At 34.6% G+C, this 17,679-nt stretch overlaps 1 protein-coding gene across 11 annotated transcripts in view; it reads left to right on the top strand.

Moving 5' to 3' along the window:
• The window catches only part of ZNF280D (zinc finger protein 280D), a 96,155-nt gene that overhangs the window by 60,242 nt on the left and 18,234 nt on the right, over window positions 1-17,679 (top strand). For all 11 annotated transcript variants that reach the window (XR_005882584.1, XM_040969012.1, XM_040969006.1 and 8 more), the window contains 5 exons: window positions 833-1,140; window positions 1,285-1,425; window positions 5,412-5,471; window positions 15,053-15,171; window positions 15,315-15,351. Coding sequence is in view for 10 of the 11 variants with exons in the window: in XM_040969012.1 (XP_040824946.1) it covers window positions 833-1,140; window positions 1,285-1,425; window positions 5,412-5,471; window positions 15,053-15,171; window positions 15,315-15,351 (665 nt within the window). In the remaining variant the exon portion in view is untranslated. The remainder of the gene's footprint in view (window positions 1-832; window positions 1,141-1,284; window positions 1,426-5,411; window positions 5,472-15,052; window positions 15,172-15,314; window positions 15,352-17,679) is intronic.

The raw sequence follows: 17,679 nt of genomic DNA, 5'->3' as shown, positions 1-17,679 counted from the left end.
ATAATTCTGTTACTTAACCCATACAACAATCCAGTGATATAAAGTATTGATTTGTATTGTGGTGAGAAAAGGCTCAGAAAGATTAATTATTTTTTCTGGATCACATGGCCAGAGAGGCATTTAAACTCAGTTGTATTGATTCCTGGTCCAGTGCTTTTTTTAATGATACCCAAGCACGTGTATTTCTTAGGATATTTTCTTGAGAACGTTGGTGCTTTCTATTACAAACCAACAGATAAAATTGTTGCCTTGTAAATGCTAAATGATAAACTTTATATTACTTCTCTGTAAGAAAATTCTAAATATTACTAAACTATTCCTGTAGTATACAGAATCGATACAACTCCTTTCAGAAATCTATAAGCATAAATGCTAGGCAATCCACTCCTGGAAAGAAAAGGTCACATTTACTTTGAACCTATTTTGTTTTGTAATTGTGAAAGGAAAAAGGTGTCCTTTCTGGAGTTACTTTTCAGGCTTTAAATCTTAAGCTCTGTGTTTGTGAATTTTTGTCATATATGTATCAGAGCATAAAAATAGTTGTGGAATGAGCTCTTTTTTATATTCATATAATTTGCATTAACTCCTAATTATCCCTTAATAACTGTTAACATACAACTGATATCTGTACAAAAATACAAGTATGTAATATTACAAGTGAATACATACCAAGTTTAATTCTATTGTATTGGTTTGAGCATTTAGAATAAGTGGAAGACTTAACCAGATTATGCTTTTCTTTAATACTTGATGTTTAGCTTTTTGTACAGTGCTGTTCTAATACTAATGTAATGATGACTTCCTTAAAGCAAATATTCCCTTCATTTTGTAGGTTACTATTCGAGCTTCAGTTGGACCTCTTCAATCAGGATCTTCAGTTACACCATCCATTAGTGCAAGCACTTCTACCCTTCAGCTTTCACCTCCAAGGACTAAAAATATAACTGATAAAACTCCCACAAAATTGAATACAAGTAAACCTAATACAACCAAATCCAATGCAAGTAAACCCAGTGCCAGTAAGCCTAATGGAAATAAATCTAAATACAAATCAAAAATATCTAATATACAAAAGAAACAAAGCACATTGGCTAGTAGCAATAAAAAAAGTAAAGTTAATACAGCATTGAGGAACTTAAGGTAATCTTTATTCCTGAAACACAATACTAACTCAAATTTAAGCATAAAAACTTCATCCTTTAGTTAACAGAACATTAATAAGGCTCTCCCTTAATATTTTTGTCTTAAAATATATTTTTATCATTTTCTTTATGTCTCCATAAGGTATCGTCGGGGCGTTCACAAGTGCATTGAATGTTGTTCCGAAATAAAAGATTTTGCAAACCATTTTCCTACATATGTCCACTGTAGTTTTTGCAGATACAACACTAGCTGTAGCAAAGCCTATGTAAATCATATGATGAGGTAAGATGAGTTAAACATGTAAATCGCCAATTAAAATTATATGTCAGCAAATTTTTGTTTTGAAAATAAAGGTGTTCTTTTAGGAGACAGATTTTCTCATTAAGGAACTAGAAGAAAGTTTTAAGACATTGCCTGAAACTATTTTCTGGCATATCAACTCAAGATACTACTTAGAATAAAATTGTGAGATGAGTTTATTAAACCAATGAAGTTAAGATAGATTTGTTAGGCAAATAGATTTTCTCTCATTTTTCCCTATAGATATTTCATAAATTTCCAAATTTCCCAAAATTTTTAATGTTTAGGGTATATGTCCAAAATAAATACATGTAATATCGTTAGTGTTAACCTTGAAATGAGTACCCTGAGACACATCAGAATTTCCACTGATTTTAGAAATTTCATTGGATCTATCTCCCTTTCTCTCTGTTACCTTTAATCCATCTGTCTTTACAACCATCTTTCCCCTCAGCCAGTCAGCCAGTCATTTATACTTGAGTTCATTCCGTGAATATGCTGAGCAGTTCTAGCCGTGCTGTCCCTATTGGATTCTTTTTCATTAATTCATTCAGCTTACATTATTTGAATTTACTCCATGCTGATGAAATGCTTCAACTTATATTACTTTCATTTTGATCTCATTAGTAGAGAAAACTTCCTTTAGGATAGATTTTCATTTTAAAAAAATGGCAAAAGCTATTCAGAAATAAACCAGAGAGATTATACAAAATCAGGTTGTCCTCTGTGTCCGGCCCTTTGTTTCTATTCACTTCCCTCTTTGCCTCTCAAATTAATTAATGTAAAATATATGAAAACATTTTTTAAAAGGGTTAGACATTTACCACAGTGGTTAAGATACCAATTAGGAAGCTTGCATCCATATTGAATGTCTGGGCTTAATTCCATATCCCAAGAAGCAGTAGTACAGGAAATGTGGAGCTCAAGCACCTGTGTCACTGCCATCCCAGGCTACTGGCTTTGTAGTCATTGGGAAGTAAATCAGTAGATGGGAGGTTTCTCTTTCTGTCTTTGTCTCTCCAGTAAGTAAAAATTCAATGCAATACGATTTTAAAAAATATTTAGAATTAATGTGTGATTAATAAAAGCGAGATGTCCTAATTTAAATTTTAGATTTATCATTAACTAAATCTTTGTTTATTCTTTTAAAGATTTGTTATTTATGTGGAAGATAGAGTTACACAGAGATAGGGAGAGACGGACAGGTGAGGGTTAGTCCGAAGCTAGGAGTCTAGAATTCCAGTTGGGTCTCCCAGATAAGATCAGTACCCTGAGTAGTTGAACCATCTTCCACTATTTTCCCAGTTGCATTAGCAGTGAGGTGGATTGGCAGTGGAGACCTGGCACTCAAAGCAGCACCCAAAACTGATGTTGGCATTGCCACAATGCTGCCTCCTGTTTATTACTTTTACATTTTTGCTTGAAGGGAAGGGAGGCAAGGAAACAGACTAGTCAAGAGAGAGATCCCATTCACTGATTAACTTCCAGATTGTCTGCAACTGCTAGGGCTGGGCAAAGCCAAAGTGTGGAGCCTAGACCTCAGTCTGTGTCTGTCTTGTAAGTAGTAATCTCCCAGGTAAGACAGGAAGCAGGAATTAAGAATGTAGTTGGTCTAAATTCCATAGAATATGATGTCTCAAGTGACATCTTCTTACCAACTCCCCCAAATGCTCACAGCTATTTTTTTTTAATTGATTTCAGAGGCAGAGAAAATATCTGTTGTCTACTACTTCATTCCCCAGATGCTCACAAGAGTTAGTGCTAAATCTAGCTGATGGTACTCCTTTTTCAGTTCCTTTAGCTTTTTAATTTCTTGAAAACCCTTACATATCTTCACTGTTGTTCTTTGCTTAGCCTGGAACAAAGCAGTAAGACTCTTCTTAACTGGAATGGACTCCTATGTATTGGCTGGCTTCTATTCCATTTGCCTGCAGCTTTCTCTGTGTAACCACAAAATTCTATATGTGTCATTGGTGATCTTTATCTTAATTATTTGTGAAAATATATTCATGGGACATTTTTTCTGCATCAGTTTCTTTCTGTCTCCCTACCCTTGTACCCAAACCATAAGTTCTAGGACAGTCAACTTGTCATCTTACCATACCAGCATCCTTTAATTACTGTATCTGAAATGGTAACCATATTAGCAATATTGTTGAATGTTAATGAAAATATTCTTTTTGTGTTTCTTGGAAAGTAGTTACTTGAATGTAGTCAAGACTATTGAAAAATATGGTTGAAGAGGTTTTGTCCTGTATTTTCTTGATGTATAATTTAAACATAATAAAATCCACTCATTTACAGAGAATGGCTTAATGAGGTTTGACAATCATATCCATTAATGTATCCAGGTAGCAGGGTTTTTAAATCTAGGTATTAATATCATGTTTTTACTATGTTATAATAAAAATCTTAATTTTTTCTTTTGTTAGATTTATTTCTATATTGCCATTACCTTTGTAGAAATCAAATAGGAAAAAGAAGGGTAGTTTTTTCTTCCTTTAGTTTCTGAACTCTGAATTCATTTTTCCATTCCTGAAGTTCAAAAAACTATGATTATGGAGTTTGTATATTAAACTTAGATAAAGAAGTGATATAAGCCCCCCATTTTTTGTAGTTAGGTAACTCTTGAACTAAGTTGAGAAAAAATTAAATGTTATGGTTCTAATTTTAATATGGTATCATGTGGTACCAGTAATAAACAGTTGTGAAAAGTATCAGAAAGACCTGAAAATAATTTTTCTCTTATCATACAGATAAATGATCCAAAACCAGAATCCTTTTTTGAAGAGAAAGAAAAGCTTTTAAATCTCACTTTTAAAACAGCTTGTGTCATTCACATATTCTTAGGAATCAGACAAAATCTTGGATTCAACCCTCTGATGAAAAAGTTATTAATGTAAATTTTTCCTTATAATTTTAATGCTTCCCTATCTCCTGGTGCTGTCTTCTAACAAAACTTTGTGATATTGTCTCAGATTTGTAAATTCTTAAATACTGGTTACTCTCAAATAGAAGGGATATCAACAATCATCTGAGTCATTATAGCTAGCATGAATGTTTGTTTTTCCTTGAATGCACGTGGTAGTGGTGGTGGTGATTACCTTGTGTCTGAGAGTAACTGTTAACTTGGTGTGTTGGCTTATGCTTCTCAAACTTGAGCTGGTCCAGGAATCATTGAAAAAGCTTACTACAGCAGATTCCAAGGCTGTGCTGCTAGAGATTAACTCAGTAGGTTTGTGGGGTTCTGAAAGTTTGCGTTTCTAAATAAGATCTGAGGTAATTTTATGAGTCCATGATTCCATTTTTAGAAAGAATGTACTAACCTTATCCTGGCTTTCTAGTAAAGGAAGCTTTCCTCACCAAAATTTGGGTTATGAAAACAGTTATTATTAACTACAAAATTTGGGTTAAGGTTTTCTGTTCTTGTGTTTAGGGAAAGATTGCTTTAATTTGTGAGTTCTGCTTTTTTTTTTTTAACATCTACTAATAACTGTAAAGAATGCTTTGAAGTTTAAATTTACAAGTGGTATACAGTGGGATTTGCTCAAGTACTGTTTGCTTTCTAGATGATCTGAATTCTGTCCTTCTCACTCCACATATCCATGTTTTAAGGTTAGAGAATATTTGGAAGTTTAGAGATTTTTATTGATAAGCATTCATATTATTAACAAAAATTCAAACTTATTTTCAAGTATTAATACATAGAATTTGATTTGGTACTGTTATACTTTGTAAATTTTTTTGATACAATAATATTAAGATACTGATCATTTAAGAATACACTTAGGAAAATAAGTATCATCAGGACAAGTAGATAAAATTAAGATAAAAAAGCAGAGGGATGACAAACATTATTTATATCATACTATTCTGTTAAAATCTGAAAACTTAAGTATCAGCTTAAATATAGTTTAAAATGAAAATCCTTTGCTGTGTAATTACTAAAATCTCTTTTGTTTCTCCAGCTTTCATAGTAACCGTCCAAGTAAAAGGTTTTGTATATTTAAGAAGCATTCAGAACTCAGGTAACTAGTTGGTCATTTTTTATTCTTATTCAAAAGTGGTCATTTTGTTACTATTACTATTGTTTTAATTTTAAAGGCAGAGAGAAATAAAGAAGAGACACATGCAGAAATCTTCTAACCCCTTATCCCTCCCCAGGAGCCTGGAGTAGTTGGGGCTGGCCCAGGCAAGAGCTAAGGGCTCAGTCTTTGGGTAGCAGCTATTGAGCCATCATCTGCTGCCTCAAAAGGTACTCATTTGCAGGAAGTTGGATTTAAGAGTGGAGCTGGAACACAATGCTAGGCACTTCCATATGGGATGCAAGAGAACCAAGCAATATATGAATTGTCAGGCAAAATTCTTTCCTCAGTGTTTTGTTTTCTTTACATAAGGGTTTACTGAGAAATGATTTGTTAAAATTTATGCAGTTAATGTGTAAAATAATATGCTTTGTTATATCCAAAGAGCCATAACAGTTACCATAATTGATTTTATCACATGTTCGCTTCAAAAAACTTTTTCTCATTAATGGTCATCTCCATTTTTCTGTCCATCCCTAAACCACCACTAATTGTTTTTTATTGGTAGAGATTTATGCTTTCTGAACCTTTCGTATCAATGGAAGCATACATTATGTGGTGTTTTATGACTCCTGGCTTTCATCCAGTCTAAAGTTTCCCAGGTTCATCCATATTGTAGCATGTATCAGTACTTCAGCTTGTTAAAATAACAGAATAACATTTTATTTTCTGGATATACCATAGTTTTATCCATTTAGATTACTTTCATGTTGAGGTCATTATAAATAATACTACTAAGATTTGTTACTATGGACGTGTCTTCTCTGTGTTGAGCTTTTGAGGATTTATTCTTCCAAAGTAGATCTGCTATTTTGCATTGCCATTAGCACTTTGTGGGGGTTTCGTTTTCTCCACATCTTTGCCAGTGTTTGTGTCTCTTAAAATATTGTTCTTTACCAAAGGTGAACTCCCAGTAAAACTGTTGAATATATCCTGACAGTAGGAAGCTGGACTCTGACATTGTCCATGCATGTGATGTCAGGAAACACTTCAGTAGCAGAATGATGGACTAATGACTATTCATGAAAGACCACCCATTATAATACTAGAGGATAAATCAGAAGTGAGGGAGAGGGAACTTTGGGGGGGGGATGGGAAATCCCAGAGCCTATGGAAATAGATCATAAAATAATAATAATAATAAAATAGGGAAAAATGTTCTTTAAATTTTGAGAGTCAGACAGAAATATTTCATCTGCTCATTAACTTCCTAAATTCCTACAACAGCTGGGGGCAAGAACAGGGCATTAGGAATCCAGTCCAGGTCTCCCAGGTGGGCGGCAGAAATCCAATTACTTGCTTGGACTATCACCACTGCCTTTCAGCATCTGCATTAGCAGCGAGCTGGAGTTAGAAGCCAAAGTTGGAATTTGAACCCAACAGTCCCATTGTGAGATGCAGCTTCCTAACTGCTAAGCTAATTGCCCATTCCCATTGTTACTGATTTTTAAACAAGTTTTTTTTTTTTAAGATTCATTTATTTTTATTGGAAAGGTTTACAGAGAGAAAGATCTTCTTTCTGCTAGTTCACTCCCCAAGTGGCCACAATAGCCAGAGCTGAACTATTACAAAGCCAAAATCCAAGAGATTCTTCCAGGTCTCCCTCAAGGATGCAGGGTTCCAAAGCTTTGGGTTGTCCTCTATTGCTTTCCCAGAGTACAAGCAGGGAGCTGGATGGGAAGTGAAGCAGCCAGGACACAAACTGGTATCCATATGGGATCTGGACACATGCAAGGGGAGGATTTAGCCACTGAGCCATCACATTGACCCCTTTAAAAGTTTTATTTTATTTATTTTTTTAAAAGGGCAAGAGATATATTCCATCTCTGACTGACTCCTCAAATGCCTGTGTGACAGTCATGGGTGGTCTATGATGAAGCCAGGCCTAGACCTCATTCTGGGCCCTCCTGTTCAGGTGGCAGGAACCCGAGTGTGTGAGCTGCCATCTGCTACTTTCCAGTATGTACATTGGTAGGAAGGAGGATCAGAAATGGGCAAGCCAGGACTCAAAACACATTCTAGTATGTTTTGTGGATTTCCCAAGTAGCATATTAACTGCTGTGATGAAAATCCACGCCATTACTGATTTCAGAATATGATTGCATGGGTGTGTGTAAAGTGGTATCTCATTGTAGCTTTCTATGAATTTTTGTTTAATCTGGTTTTGAGATGCTTTAAATAATTGCTACTATGTATTACAGAGTAATGTTCATTGATATCCTTAGTTTAGAGGAGTCATTTTCTTACTACTTTTACTTCAGTGGTGATAAACAGTATCAAGATGAAACTTTCACTCACTGACATAGTAAAATAATACTAAAACTCCCAAGTAATACTTGAGTATTGAAAAGACACTTAAGATAATCTAGTTAAGTAAATTGCTGTTTAGTATGGAAGTAGATCTCTCTTTATTATTGCTTAACAGATATTTTGCAAGAAAGTGACAAAATAAAAAATCAGTGATATCGCTCCTTATATTTACAAACCACAATTAGAAATTTGGTAAATTCATTCAAATAGATGTCTTAATCATAAGCAGAGTCATGAAGTCAAACAATAAAGTCAAAATATATTTTACCTGAAGTTATTAAATATGAATTTATTTAAACCATATTCATGTTATTTGTGCACTACTTCAAAAAGTGACAATAAATACCTTTTATATCTCATCTTTGTCCTTCATTTGTAATTTTATATATTAACAATGAAATAAAATCCTCCAAATAAAAAATTCAAGATGAATACAAACATCCTTTAAAACAATGAAGTGAAATTTTCCAAATAAAAATGATTCAATATGAATACAGACATCTTTTAAAACTTATGAGAATGGTAAGACAAAAGAAAATACCCAGAACAACAAAATAAAGGCATTCTCTCCCTTTTTTTTTCTGAGATTTATTTTACATGAAAGAGATGCATACACACACACATATGGATCTTCCATCCACCATCCATTGGTTCAATCCCAAAGTGGCTGCATCATCTGGAGCTGGACTAGTCTGAAGCTGAAAGCCAAGAGCTTCTTCTGGATCTCCTACATGTGTGCAGGGCTCCATGGCCTTGGGCCGTCCCCACTGCTTTCCCAGGCCACAAGCAGGGAAGTGGAGCAACCAGATACTACATATACATACTGCATGTTAGTTATTTATCTAAATGCACTCTAAACTTAGAAGGCCAACTTTGCTGAAAGATTTTCTCAGTATTCTACAATGGCTTTAACAGTGGTAACTTTGTAAATAAGTGGATTAGTATGAAGTTCAATATCATATAAGAACTTCTCTTTGATTAAATAAACACTAGTTTTGTGCTAGTAACATGTGCTTTAAAATATATACCTAATTTAACACCAAAGTTGATATTGTGAAACTGGAATAGAAAAATAAGAATATTAAGGCTTACTGATTAAGATCCTGGGAGGACATTCTTTTCTGTTCTGTCCTCTGTAAAATCTCACTGAGTGGTGCTGTGCACACATTCCTGACACGCAGGGTACTGTCACACCAGTGCAATTACTAACACAGCATTGCAAGAATAAGCTCTATTCAGTAAATACAAAATACTCTACGCCTAGTTTAGATACTTCGGAAATGCCCACTTTGTAAAACAGTGCAGCATGTCTATCTAATAAACTGCATTTTTATTATCTTTTTTTAGATAAACTATTGATCTTTATAATAACTTTGAAGTTAGGGAGAAAAAAAGTAAAACTAAGACTTACCACAAAGTAAAATTAATCCTACTAGTGTTATTTTATTTATTATGTTGCCCTTAATATAGTAAACTTCTGATAAATTTATGACTTGTGGTATGAATTATTCATACAAAGTATGGAAATGCTTCTCAAAAACTCCAGATACAATAGGCATCAAATACCAGGCCCAGAGAATAGAAATAACTTTCTTTTTAAAGATTTACTTATTTTTTATTTGAAAGGCAGTGTTACAGAGAAGGAAAAGGAAATGTTAATTAGCTGATTCACTTCTCAAAGGGCTGAAACAACTGAAGCTAGACCAGTGAAGCCAGGAACCTGGAGCTTTTTTAGGTGCCTGGGCTCAAGGACCTGGGCCATCCTCTACTGTTTGCACAGGCTCATTATCAGAGAGCTGGACTGGAAGTGGATTAGCTGGGACACAAACTGGTACCCATATATGATACCAGTGCATATAGGTAGAGGATTAGCCTGTTGAGCCAATGCAGTGTCCCCAGCATCCATTTTTCTGTTTAGTACAGGTTGTGTCAGCCCCTATGAAAATAACTGACAAAGTGATTTTGAACTAACTCTCAAGGAATGTGCAATTCATTGGGTGAAATAAACAGGGGGAAAATGATGATATTAATGTGGAAACAATGGCCTTACCCACTTTTCTGTAGCCCTTGACCCTTTATACCCTAATCAACTATGTAAGAATATGAAAAAAAATTTTTTTTTGATAAGTGCATTGAGAGTTATTTCAAGAAAGGAGGGAAGTTATTTAGAATAATGTTTAAAGAATGACTGTTGTAGCTTCTGATACAAGAGGTATAGGCAATCTACTAGAACACAAATAAGGGAACAGAAGTGAAATTTAGAAGATGTATAGAAGAAATGGCAAGTAATAAATGCATAGAGCAAGTAGTTTATCGAATAAAAAGATTGGAGTCTAGGATGATAGTATTGAGCTTACAGCTAAATTTGAAGACATTGAAATTTAAGTTATGGATTTAAATTTTATTCAGAAGATACTGGAAAAACATTAATGTTTTATGTAGAATGAAGTGATACTAAAGAAAGGATGAAGTCAGAATATGTAAGGTGAGTTGTAAACATTTGTCATTACAGATTAAAAGTGGTAATTATGAATTTAATAGTGATGCAATTTACGCTGATGAGATTACATTCTGTCATTAGTATGATGCTGTCACTATATGGACATGTATTGTAATAGGGCTTTGTAATCAGAGAGCTGTATTTCAAACCTAGATCTGACTTTTAAGATAAGTCTTACTGTTAATAATAAATGATAATTATAGCACCTACCTTTTTTCAAAAGCTCTACCTATTTTTATTTGAAAGGCAGATTTACAGAGAGAGGTGAGAGAAAGAGAGCGAGCCCTTCCATCCACTAGTTCACTCCCTGATGGCCACAGTGGCTGGAGCTGAGCTAGTGCATAGCCAGAAGCCTGGCGCTTTCTCCAGGTCTGCCACTTGGATGCAGGGACTTAGGAACTTGGGCCATATTTTACTGCTTTCCCAAAGCATCTTATGAGGGAGGTGGATCAAAAGTGTAGCAGCCAGGACTCAAACTGGTGCTGGTATGGGATGCTGGCATTGCAGGTTGAGGCTTAACCTACTATGGAACAGTGCTGGTCCCAGGACCTAACCTGTTTGAGTATTACAAGATTTTGATGCACTGCTTTGTCTAAGATAAGCCTGACATAGATTAAGTAATGAGTTAATAATATTACAAAAATATTTAACATGTATTTTAAGAAAGAAGAGGATCAGAGCTTTAGTGTAGAAGGAAATGGCATCAGAAAAGCACTAGCAGTTTTATTTATATTTAGGAGGATGTAATTATAGGACAAAGTATATGATTTGGCTTTTTTTGGTTTTTTTATTTTGTTTTTATGCCTTTTATATAAAGTGAGCAAGCTTCACATGCTTCATTATATAGATTTAGCAGCACAGTGGTTCTTTCCATCCTATTCTCTGCCTGCCTACATTCCGCACCTACACTCCTCCTTCCTTTATTTATTGTTAACTTTCTTTTCTAATTTTTATAGTCACATACTCTCAACTCACTTTGCAATTATAGGCTTAACACTTGCATAGGTAAAGATATCCACACATAGCAAGTAGAAAAAAAAATTTTAAAGAGTATAAACAACTTGCAAATCTTTGAAAGCTGATCTCATATAAATTACATTTTGTGTGTGTGTGTGTTCTGAATGTTATCACAGATAAGGAAAAATTTGGGAGTGCATAATAGTTTCCAATTGTATTCATTTAGTTGCAGAAGACAAGATTTCATTCTTTTTTGTCCCTGAGAAATATTTCATAGTGCGTGGATGTCTATGTACACATATGGAGGCCCTATGTTCTTTATCCCCATCATCAGTTAATGGGCATCTGGTTGATTCCCTATCTTTGCTGCTGTGAATTGAGGGTATAGGTAACTTTAATATGCTGATTTAATTTTATGTGATAAAATCCCAGGAGTGGGATTGATGGGTCCTCTTTCCGGATACCTGAGGCATCATCTCCATATTGTCTCAATAGTGGTTGTACTAGTTTACATTCCCACCAACGGTGAATTAGTGTGCCTTTCCCGTCCTTCCCACCATCCTCACCAGCATTTATTGTTTTCTGATTTCTGTATAATAGACATCCTAACTAGGGTGAAGTGAAACCTCATTGTGGGTTTTTATTTATTTATTTTTGTAGGTGCCCATGTTATGGAATAGCAAGTTAGGCCTCTGTCTACCATGCCAGCATCCTGTATGGGTTGTGGCTGTTCCACTTCTGATCAAATTCCTTTACTAGTGCATCTGGGAGGGCAGTGGAAGATTGTCCAAGTGCTTGAGCTGCTGCTACCCACATGAGAGACCCAAAAGAAGTAATAGGCTCCTGACTTCTTACCAGTCCAGCTCTGGATTTTGCAGCTGGACCATTTGGGGAATGGACCAGCAGATGGAGAATTCTCTTTGTCTCTCCATCTCTCTGTGATGCTACATTTTATTTTATTTTTAAAGGTTGATTCATTTTTTATCCAAATGGCAGGTTTACAGGGAGAAGGAGAAACAGAGATCTTCCACCTGCTGGTTCACTTCCCAAATGGCCGCAATGGCTAGAGTTCAGCGCATCTAAAGCCAAAGGCTAGGAGCTTCCTCCAGGTCTCTCACAGGGATGCAGGGGTCTGAAGACTTGGACCAATCTCTGCTGCCTTGCCAGATCATACGCAGAAAACTGAATCAGCAGAGGATTAGCTTGCTACACTACTGTGCTGGCACCAGTGACTTTACCATTTTATGAAAAGCAGAAAAAAGAGAAAGGGAGAAAAGGAACGAGGAAGGGAGATACAAAAGAATGAGATCTTCCCATTGGTTCACTTTCCAGAGTACAGCAACAACCAAGGCCTGACCAGAACAAAGCCAGCTTTTTGGGTCTTCATGTAGAGAGCAGGTGCCCAGGCACTTAGGCCATCTTCTGCTGTGTTTTCCATGCCATTAGCAGGAGCTGGTTAGAAAACAGCAGTCAGGCATCAATGGGTGCCCATTTAGGATGCTGACTTTGCAGATGGCAGCTTTACCAATTATACTACAACACTGGCCCTAAATGATTTTATTTTTATGATGGTTAGTCTTGTGCTTATATGGCCTCCAGATGTACAGGACAGTATTCAGGGGAGATGTCAGTCTAATATCAACTGCTTGTATGTGGAGAAAACATGAATTTTTGCTATGTGGTGAACCTCAAAATATATCTGTTAATAAACAATAGCAGTGACCACATTTCACTTTTTTTCTAACCTTAGCAAAATCATTTACAATTTATGAAGAAGCTAGTTTGTGATTCATTAGAAGGCATCCAGAGAATCCCATGGATTCCTAAGTGGAGGAGCTACAAGCAAAACAAATGGGGAAATCAGGAATTAACACGAGTTCTATCTAGTTTGACCTGGTTGGAGAGTATGATATTGTCTTATTTTCTCTGGACTTGGGTTTCTGACTTCTCTCAGCAAACCAACTTTATTAATGACATTCCTAGCCCTCCACATTTTCTTAGATCAAGAAGTTTGATTATTTTTATCAATTATAAATACCTATTTGGAGAACTTGAGGATTCTACCCCTTCTTCAGTTAACAAGTTTTTACAGAACGGGCGTACAGCCTCCAGTTTACTAGTGAGACTGCTTAATGCTTGTGAGTGCAGATGTTTGGTTGATAGAAAAGAACGTAATTAGTTATTTAAACTAAGTATTTAAGATTTTAACTTTTAGTTAACCATGTAAGTTTGATTTATAATATTCCATCTAGAAATCTAGCACTTTTAATAACTACTATTAAAAACACTACCAATATATGACAAAGTTAATTAAGTTAAGCACCAACCTTTTTAGTTGTTATTCACAATTCAAAATATTTTAAATAACTCAATGTCATATTTAATATAATTGATTTTCTTTAAGAACACTAACAAGTTCCCAAATACTTGAAAGATTTCACTACTTTTACAGTCTGTATGCTTTTACAGTCTATATGCTATGTAAAAGTAATTTGCAACTAAACATCACAAATCTTGGTACCTTCTAAATTAGAATCTTAGGGCTAATGTCATATACTTTTATATGTCAATTATATTTACATTCTTGAATTAGGAAATGCTACACAGTTTGATCTGATGAGTATAAGAATTGCTTCCTAATCTCTGAAAAGTTGAAATTATTTTATAAGAAAACCGTAGAGCCCAATAAGGTATTGTTCAAAGGAATGAGTAGTTTAGACTCAGTAGGTGGTCAGTTCACAGTGCTAGGATGATGAACACATCAAGCTAAAATATTTTATTTACTACTTAATGTGTTAAGTAAGATAAATGCCAGCTACAGTGTTAAGTAAAATAAACCAACTTTGTATACTTGCAGTGAATATCAATTGAAATAGGATTTGGGAAAACACCTAACATATAGTATATAGCTAATGGTAGCTGTCTTATTGTTTGTTTTGAAACTCTTATATTTCTCCTAATTTTATTCTCAACTAAATAAAATACTATATTGTAATCAATATTAGAACACACACTGTACTTTTTTGTTCACTGTGTATAAAAAAGTACTAAAATATGTCTTTAAAAAAAGGTAAATTCAGTATATGTATATTTAATTCATAAATACTATGATATTGTAGAGGGACAGAAGGACACAGAGAATCTGGCCTGCCTTAATTATACAAGTTGTTAGTGGAGCCAAGCCTAGCTTTTATCAACTAGTATGATAGGATTTTTTAAACATACATACTTTTTACAAACATATAGTCACATAATGTGGAAATAGTTCTGTCATTTTAAAGATAATTTTCAATTATTTCAAATTTAAATAACATAAATGGAAAGTTGTAGTTATAGCACAAAAAACAAATTACATGAGTGTGTGTTGTACATACAGTAGGTTAAGTTACTACTTGAGATGCCTGCATCCCATATCACCATATCTAATGTAAGGTTCTGCTTCCATTTCCAATCCAGCTTTCTGCTAATGTACCTACAAGGCAACAGATAGTGGCCGAAGTGCTTGGGTTTCTGCCACCCATGAGGGAGACGCAGATGAAGTTTCTGGATCCCCGCTTTAACCTTGCCTGGTCCTACCCTTGTGGCCATTTGGAGAGTGAGCCAGCGGATGGACAGTCTCTCTGTGTTTCCCCTTTTCCACTCTCTCTGTCTTTCAAGTAAATGAGTAATTCATAATGAATGGAAAGTCATGGAAAAATGATTACTGAACATGTACATGAAGTTTCCATGATGATAAAGTCCTTTTTTTTTTTTATAGGGGCATTACTGTGGTGTGCCTTAATTGTGATTTACTAAGTGATGTTTCTGACTTAGATAATATGGCTACACATTTATGTCAACATGAAACTCACATTTGCCAAGTTGTAATGAAGAAAGGTATGTATATGCAATGCTATTTTGAATTTTTGGTATTTATTTTAATATTTTTGCTCAGCTATGATATAGGCTCTTTACTCATTACTGTCAGTCTTTATATTTCATATGCTGTTGTAAATGTAAAACTTTTCTTCTAATTTCAGTTTCTGTTTGTACCCCAACTTCTGAACATCTTTCTGAGTAAGTTTAATTTTTATTCAGTGCATTTTACTTTGAATGTAACATTATTGAGTTTTAAATGTACCATTAATAGGAATGGAAAATATTAAAGTCTTTTATTTTTTTTTTTCTCTAAAGCTGCTTGTTGAAATAGGTTCCTGCTCTGTGGAGCTCATGACCTGGTGCAAGACAAGTTGGAATTTCCTAAGTTCAAAGTTCTGAGATGTTTTCTTACACAAAGGCAGTTAAGCAGCCAGGTTTATAACACTAGCTCTCATTATTCAGCTCTTTTCAGCTTTCAAATGGGTCTAGATTCTTATTCTACCTAATCTGTGTCAGATTGTCATATCCTAACATGTCTTTTTTTTCTTCTAGTTGGCCACCTCTAAAAACCAACTTTTGTTGCTATAGTCTTTTATTTCTTTGTTTAAAATGATTTTCTTTTTTTGTTTTTCTCTGCTGTACTTGCCTGCAGAATAGTACATTCCAACTTATGTGGCTGTTTGTCTTTTTGTCTGTTCTGTCTGCTTTAATTTTTTATGTCTTAGTTTTTAGGCTAGATGCTTAGTTCTTTTCCTCATTCGTGTCTGTCATTGTGCTATTTTTCTTATTTTTCAGATGCAGAAGCAGCCCAGAGATTTCAAAAAATATCCAGGGTACACCTGGACAGTGTCCCCCTTCGATGGACACAACTGATGCCTGTTCTCTCTTTCCAAGGAATTTGAATAATTTGACAATGGGACCTGATCTAGGTTGTGACCTCAAGTTATCCCATCTTGGGCAGACTCCCTTCCATTGTGGCTGGCCTCCTGTAGGGCGGACCCTTGTTTGGCCAGAGAGAGCCTCGAAGCCCACCACTCTGAGCACAGTTCCCACTGGTGGCTTTGACTCATGACCTTAACCTAATGGGTCGGCTACAAAGCAAGCCCATCAAATCAATGCTTCAACATCCAAGTTGAAGTTTAATGATTTTGGCTGCTGCTCTTAAATCTTCCTCTAGCATGAGTGCAGTCCAAAGAAAACAAAAACTCCTGTTAATTGGGACCCAGTGGCTATTTTCCTGACTTTGGAATAACAGGTCTCTACAGTTAGTGTTCTTTATTTTTCTTTCATTAGAATATGTTACCCAGTATTAACTATAATGTTTTCAGTAATTCCAGTGCTAAGATTTTTCTTTATAATAGCTTAACTTTATGTTCTCTAAATTTATTGAAAGTTGTTTTTCTACTCCTTTTTTTAAAAAAACTTGATTGGTTGGTTTTGTTAAGAACTCCAAGAGATTTCTCTATGAAATTCATATAGTTTCTTATTTTTATCTTTTTAAGTTAATTGTTGCTCAGACCATTAGGCATTATTTTATCTTATCTTGGACTTATTTTTAACATAGCCTTAATAATTGAGTTGTAAAGTGTAAAGAAGTAACAAAACCTATTCTTGAAGATCTTAAAAAGCAACTTTAAAAGTTGCAGATTTGTGTAACTCAGACATAATATCTACAAAACCACTAATGTTCCTTTGGATAAAGTAATATGTTAAAATATGTGTATTATAAGCAGTAACACATGTGTTTCCTATATAAATTTTAAATTTGGCATGTTTTGATTACTTTGAATATGGATATACTAAATAGTTTTGATAATATTCTCTGTTAATAAAAGATTGTATTGTTTAAGTGCCTCAGGTATTATTTGCTACTGAGTAATTTCTTAATTCTTGAATATTAATTTCCAGGCAAGTGCCTTTTGTGATCTTAGTAGCCCTAGGATAAGCAGTCACTGAAATTATGACTCAATCATGCTAGCTATTTTTATATTAAAATAAAACTGCTTCCTTTCTGCTTTGGAACACAATTCAAAGCTAGTTTAAGTGACTTCTTACTGTGTAATGCATTCCTTGCAATTAATAATGAAAATTGAATCTATTAATTTTATATATCTAAACTAATTTACACAATAAATGAAAGATTTTCCAAAATATTCAAAATTTGTAGTAGTGGGTGAGCATGGTGATGTACTACTCTTTATTTTCTTCTCTGTATCTAGCAAGTTTTGTCAGTTTTTACCCAGAAAAAAACCATCTCTCAATTTGTAATCTTAGTTCTTTATTTGCAGATATTTGCTTTACCTTGATTACATAGTTTAAAATATAAGACATATTGGGGTACTACTTTATATTCTTCCCTAGGATTCTATTTTGTGGAGCATGTATCAAGTTCATCTTCTCTCTCTCTTTGTTAAAGTTTTATTTGTTTATTTTAAAGTCGGAGTTAAAGAGAGGGTAGGATAGACAGGGACATCTTCCAGGTCCTTGTGCCATCACCTGCTGCCTCTAGAGTTGTGTGTTACTAGG

This window comes from Ochotona curzoniae, unplaced genomic scaffold (genome assembly GCF_017591425.1).
Source record: "Ochotona curzoniae isolate NIBS_2020 unplaced genomic scaffold, NIBS_Ocur_1.0 scaffold_4701, whole genome shotgun sequence".
Classification (NCBI taxonomy): domain Eukaryota; kingdom Metazoa; phylum Chordata; class Mammalia; order Lagomorpha; family Ochotonidae; genus Ochotona; species Ochotona curzoniae.
Note: the sequence above shows the minus strand (reverse complement) of the source record. Positions and strands in the feature narration are given on the sequence as shown.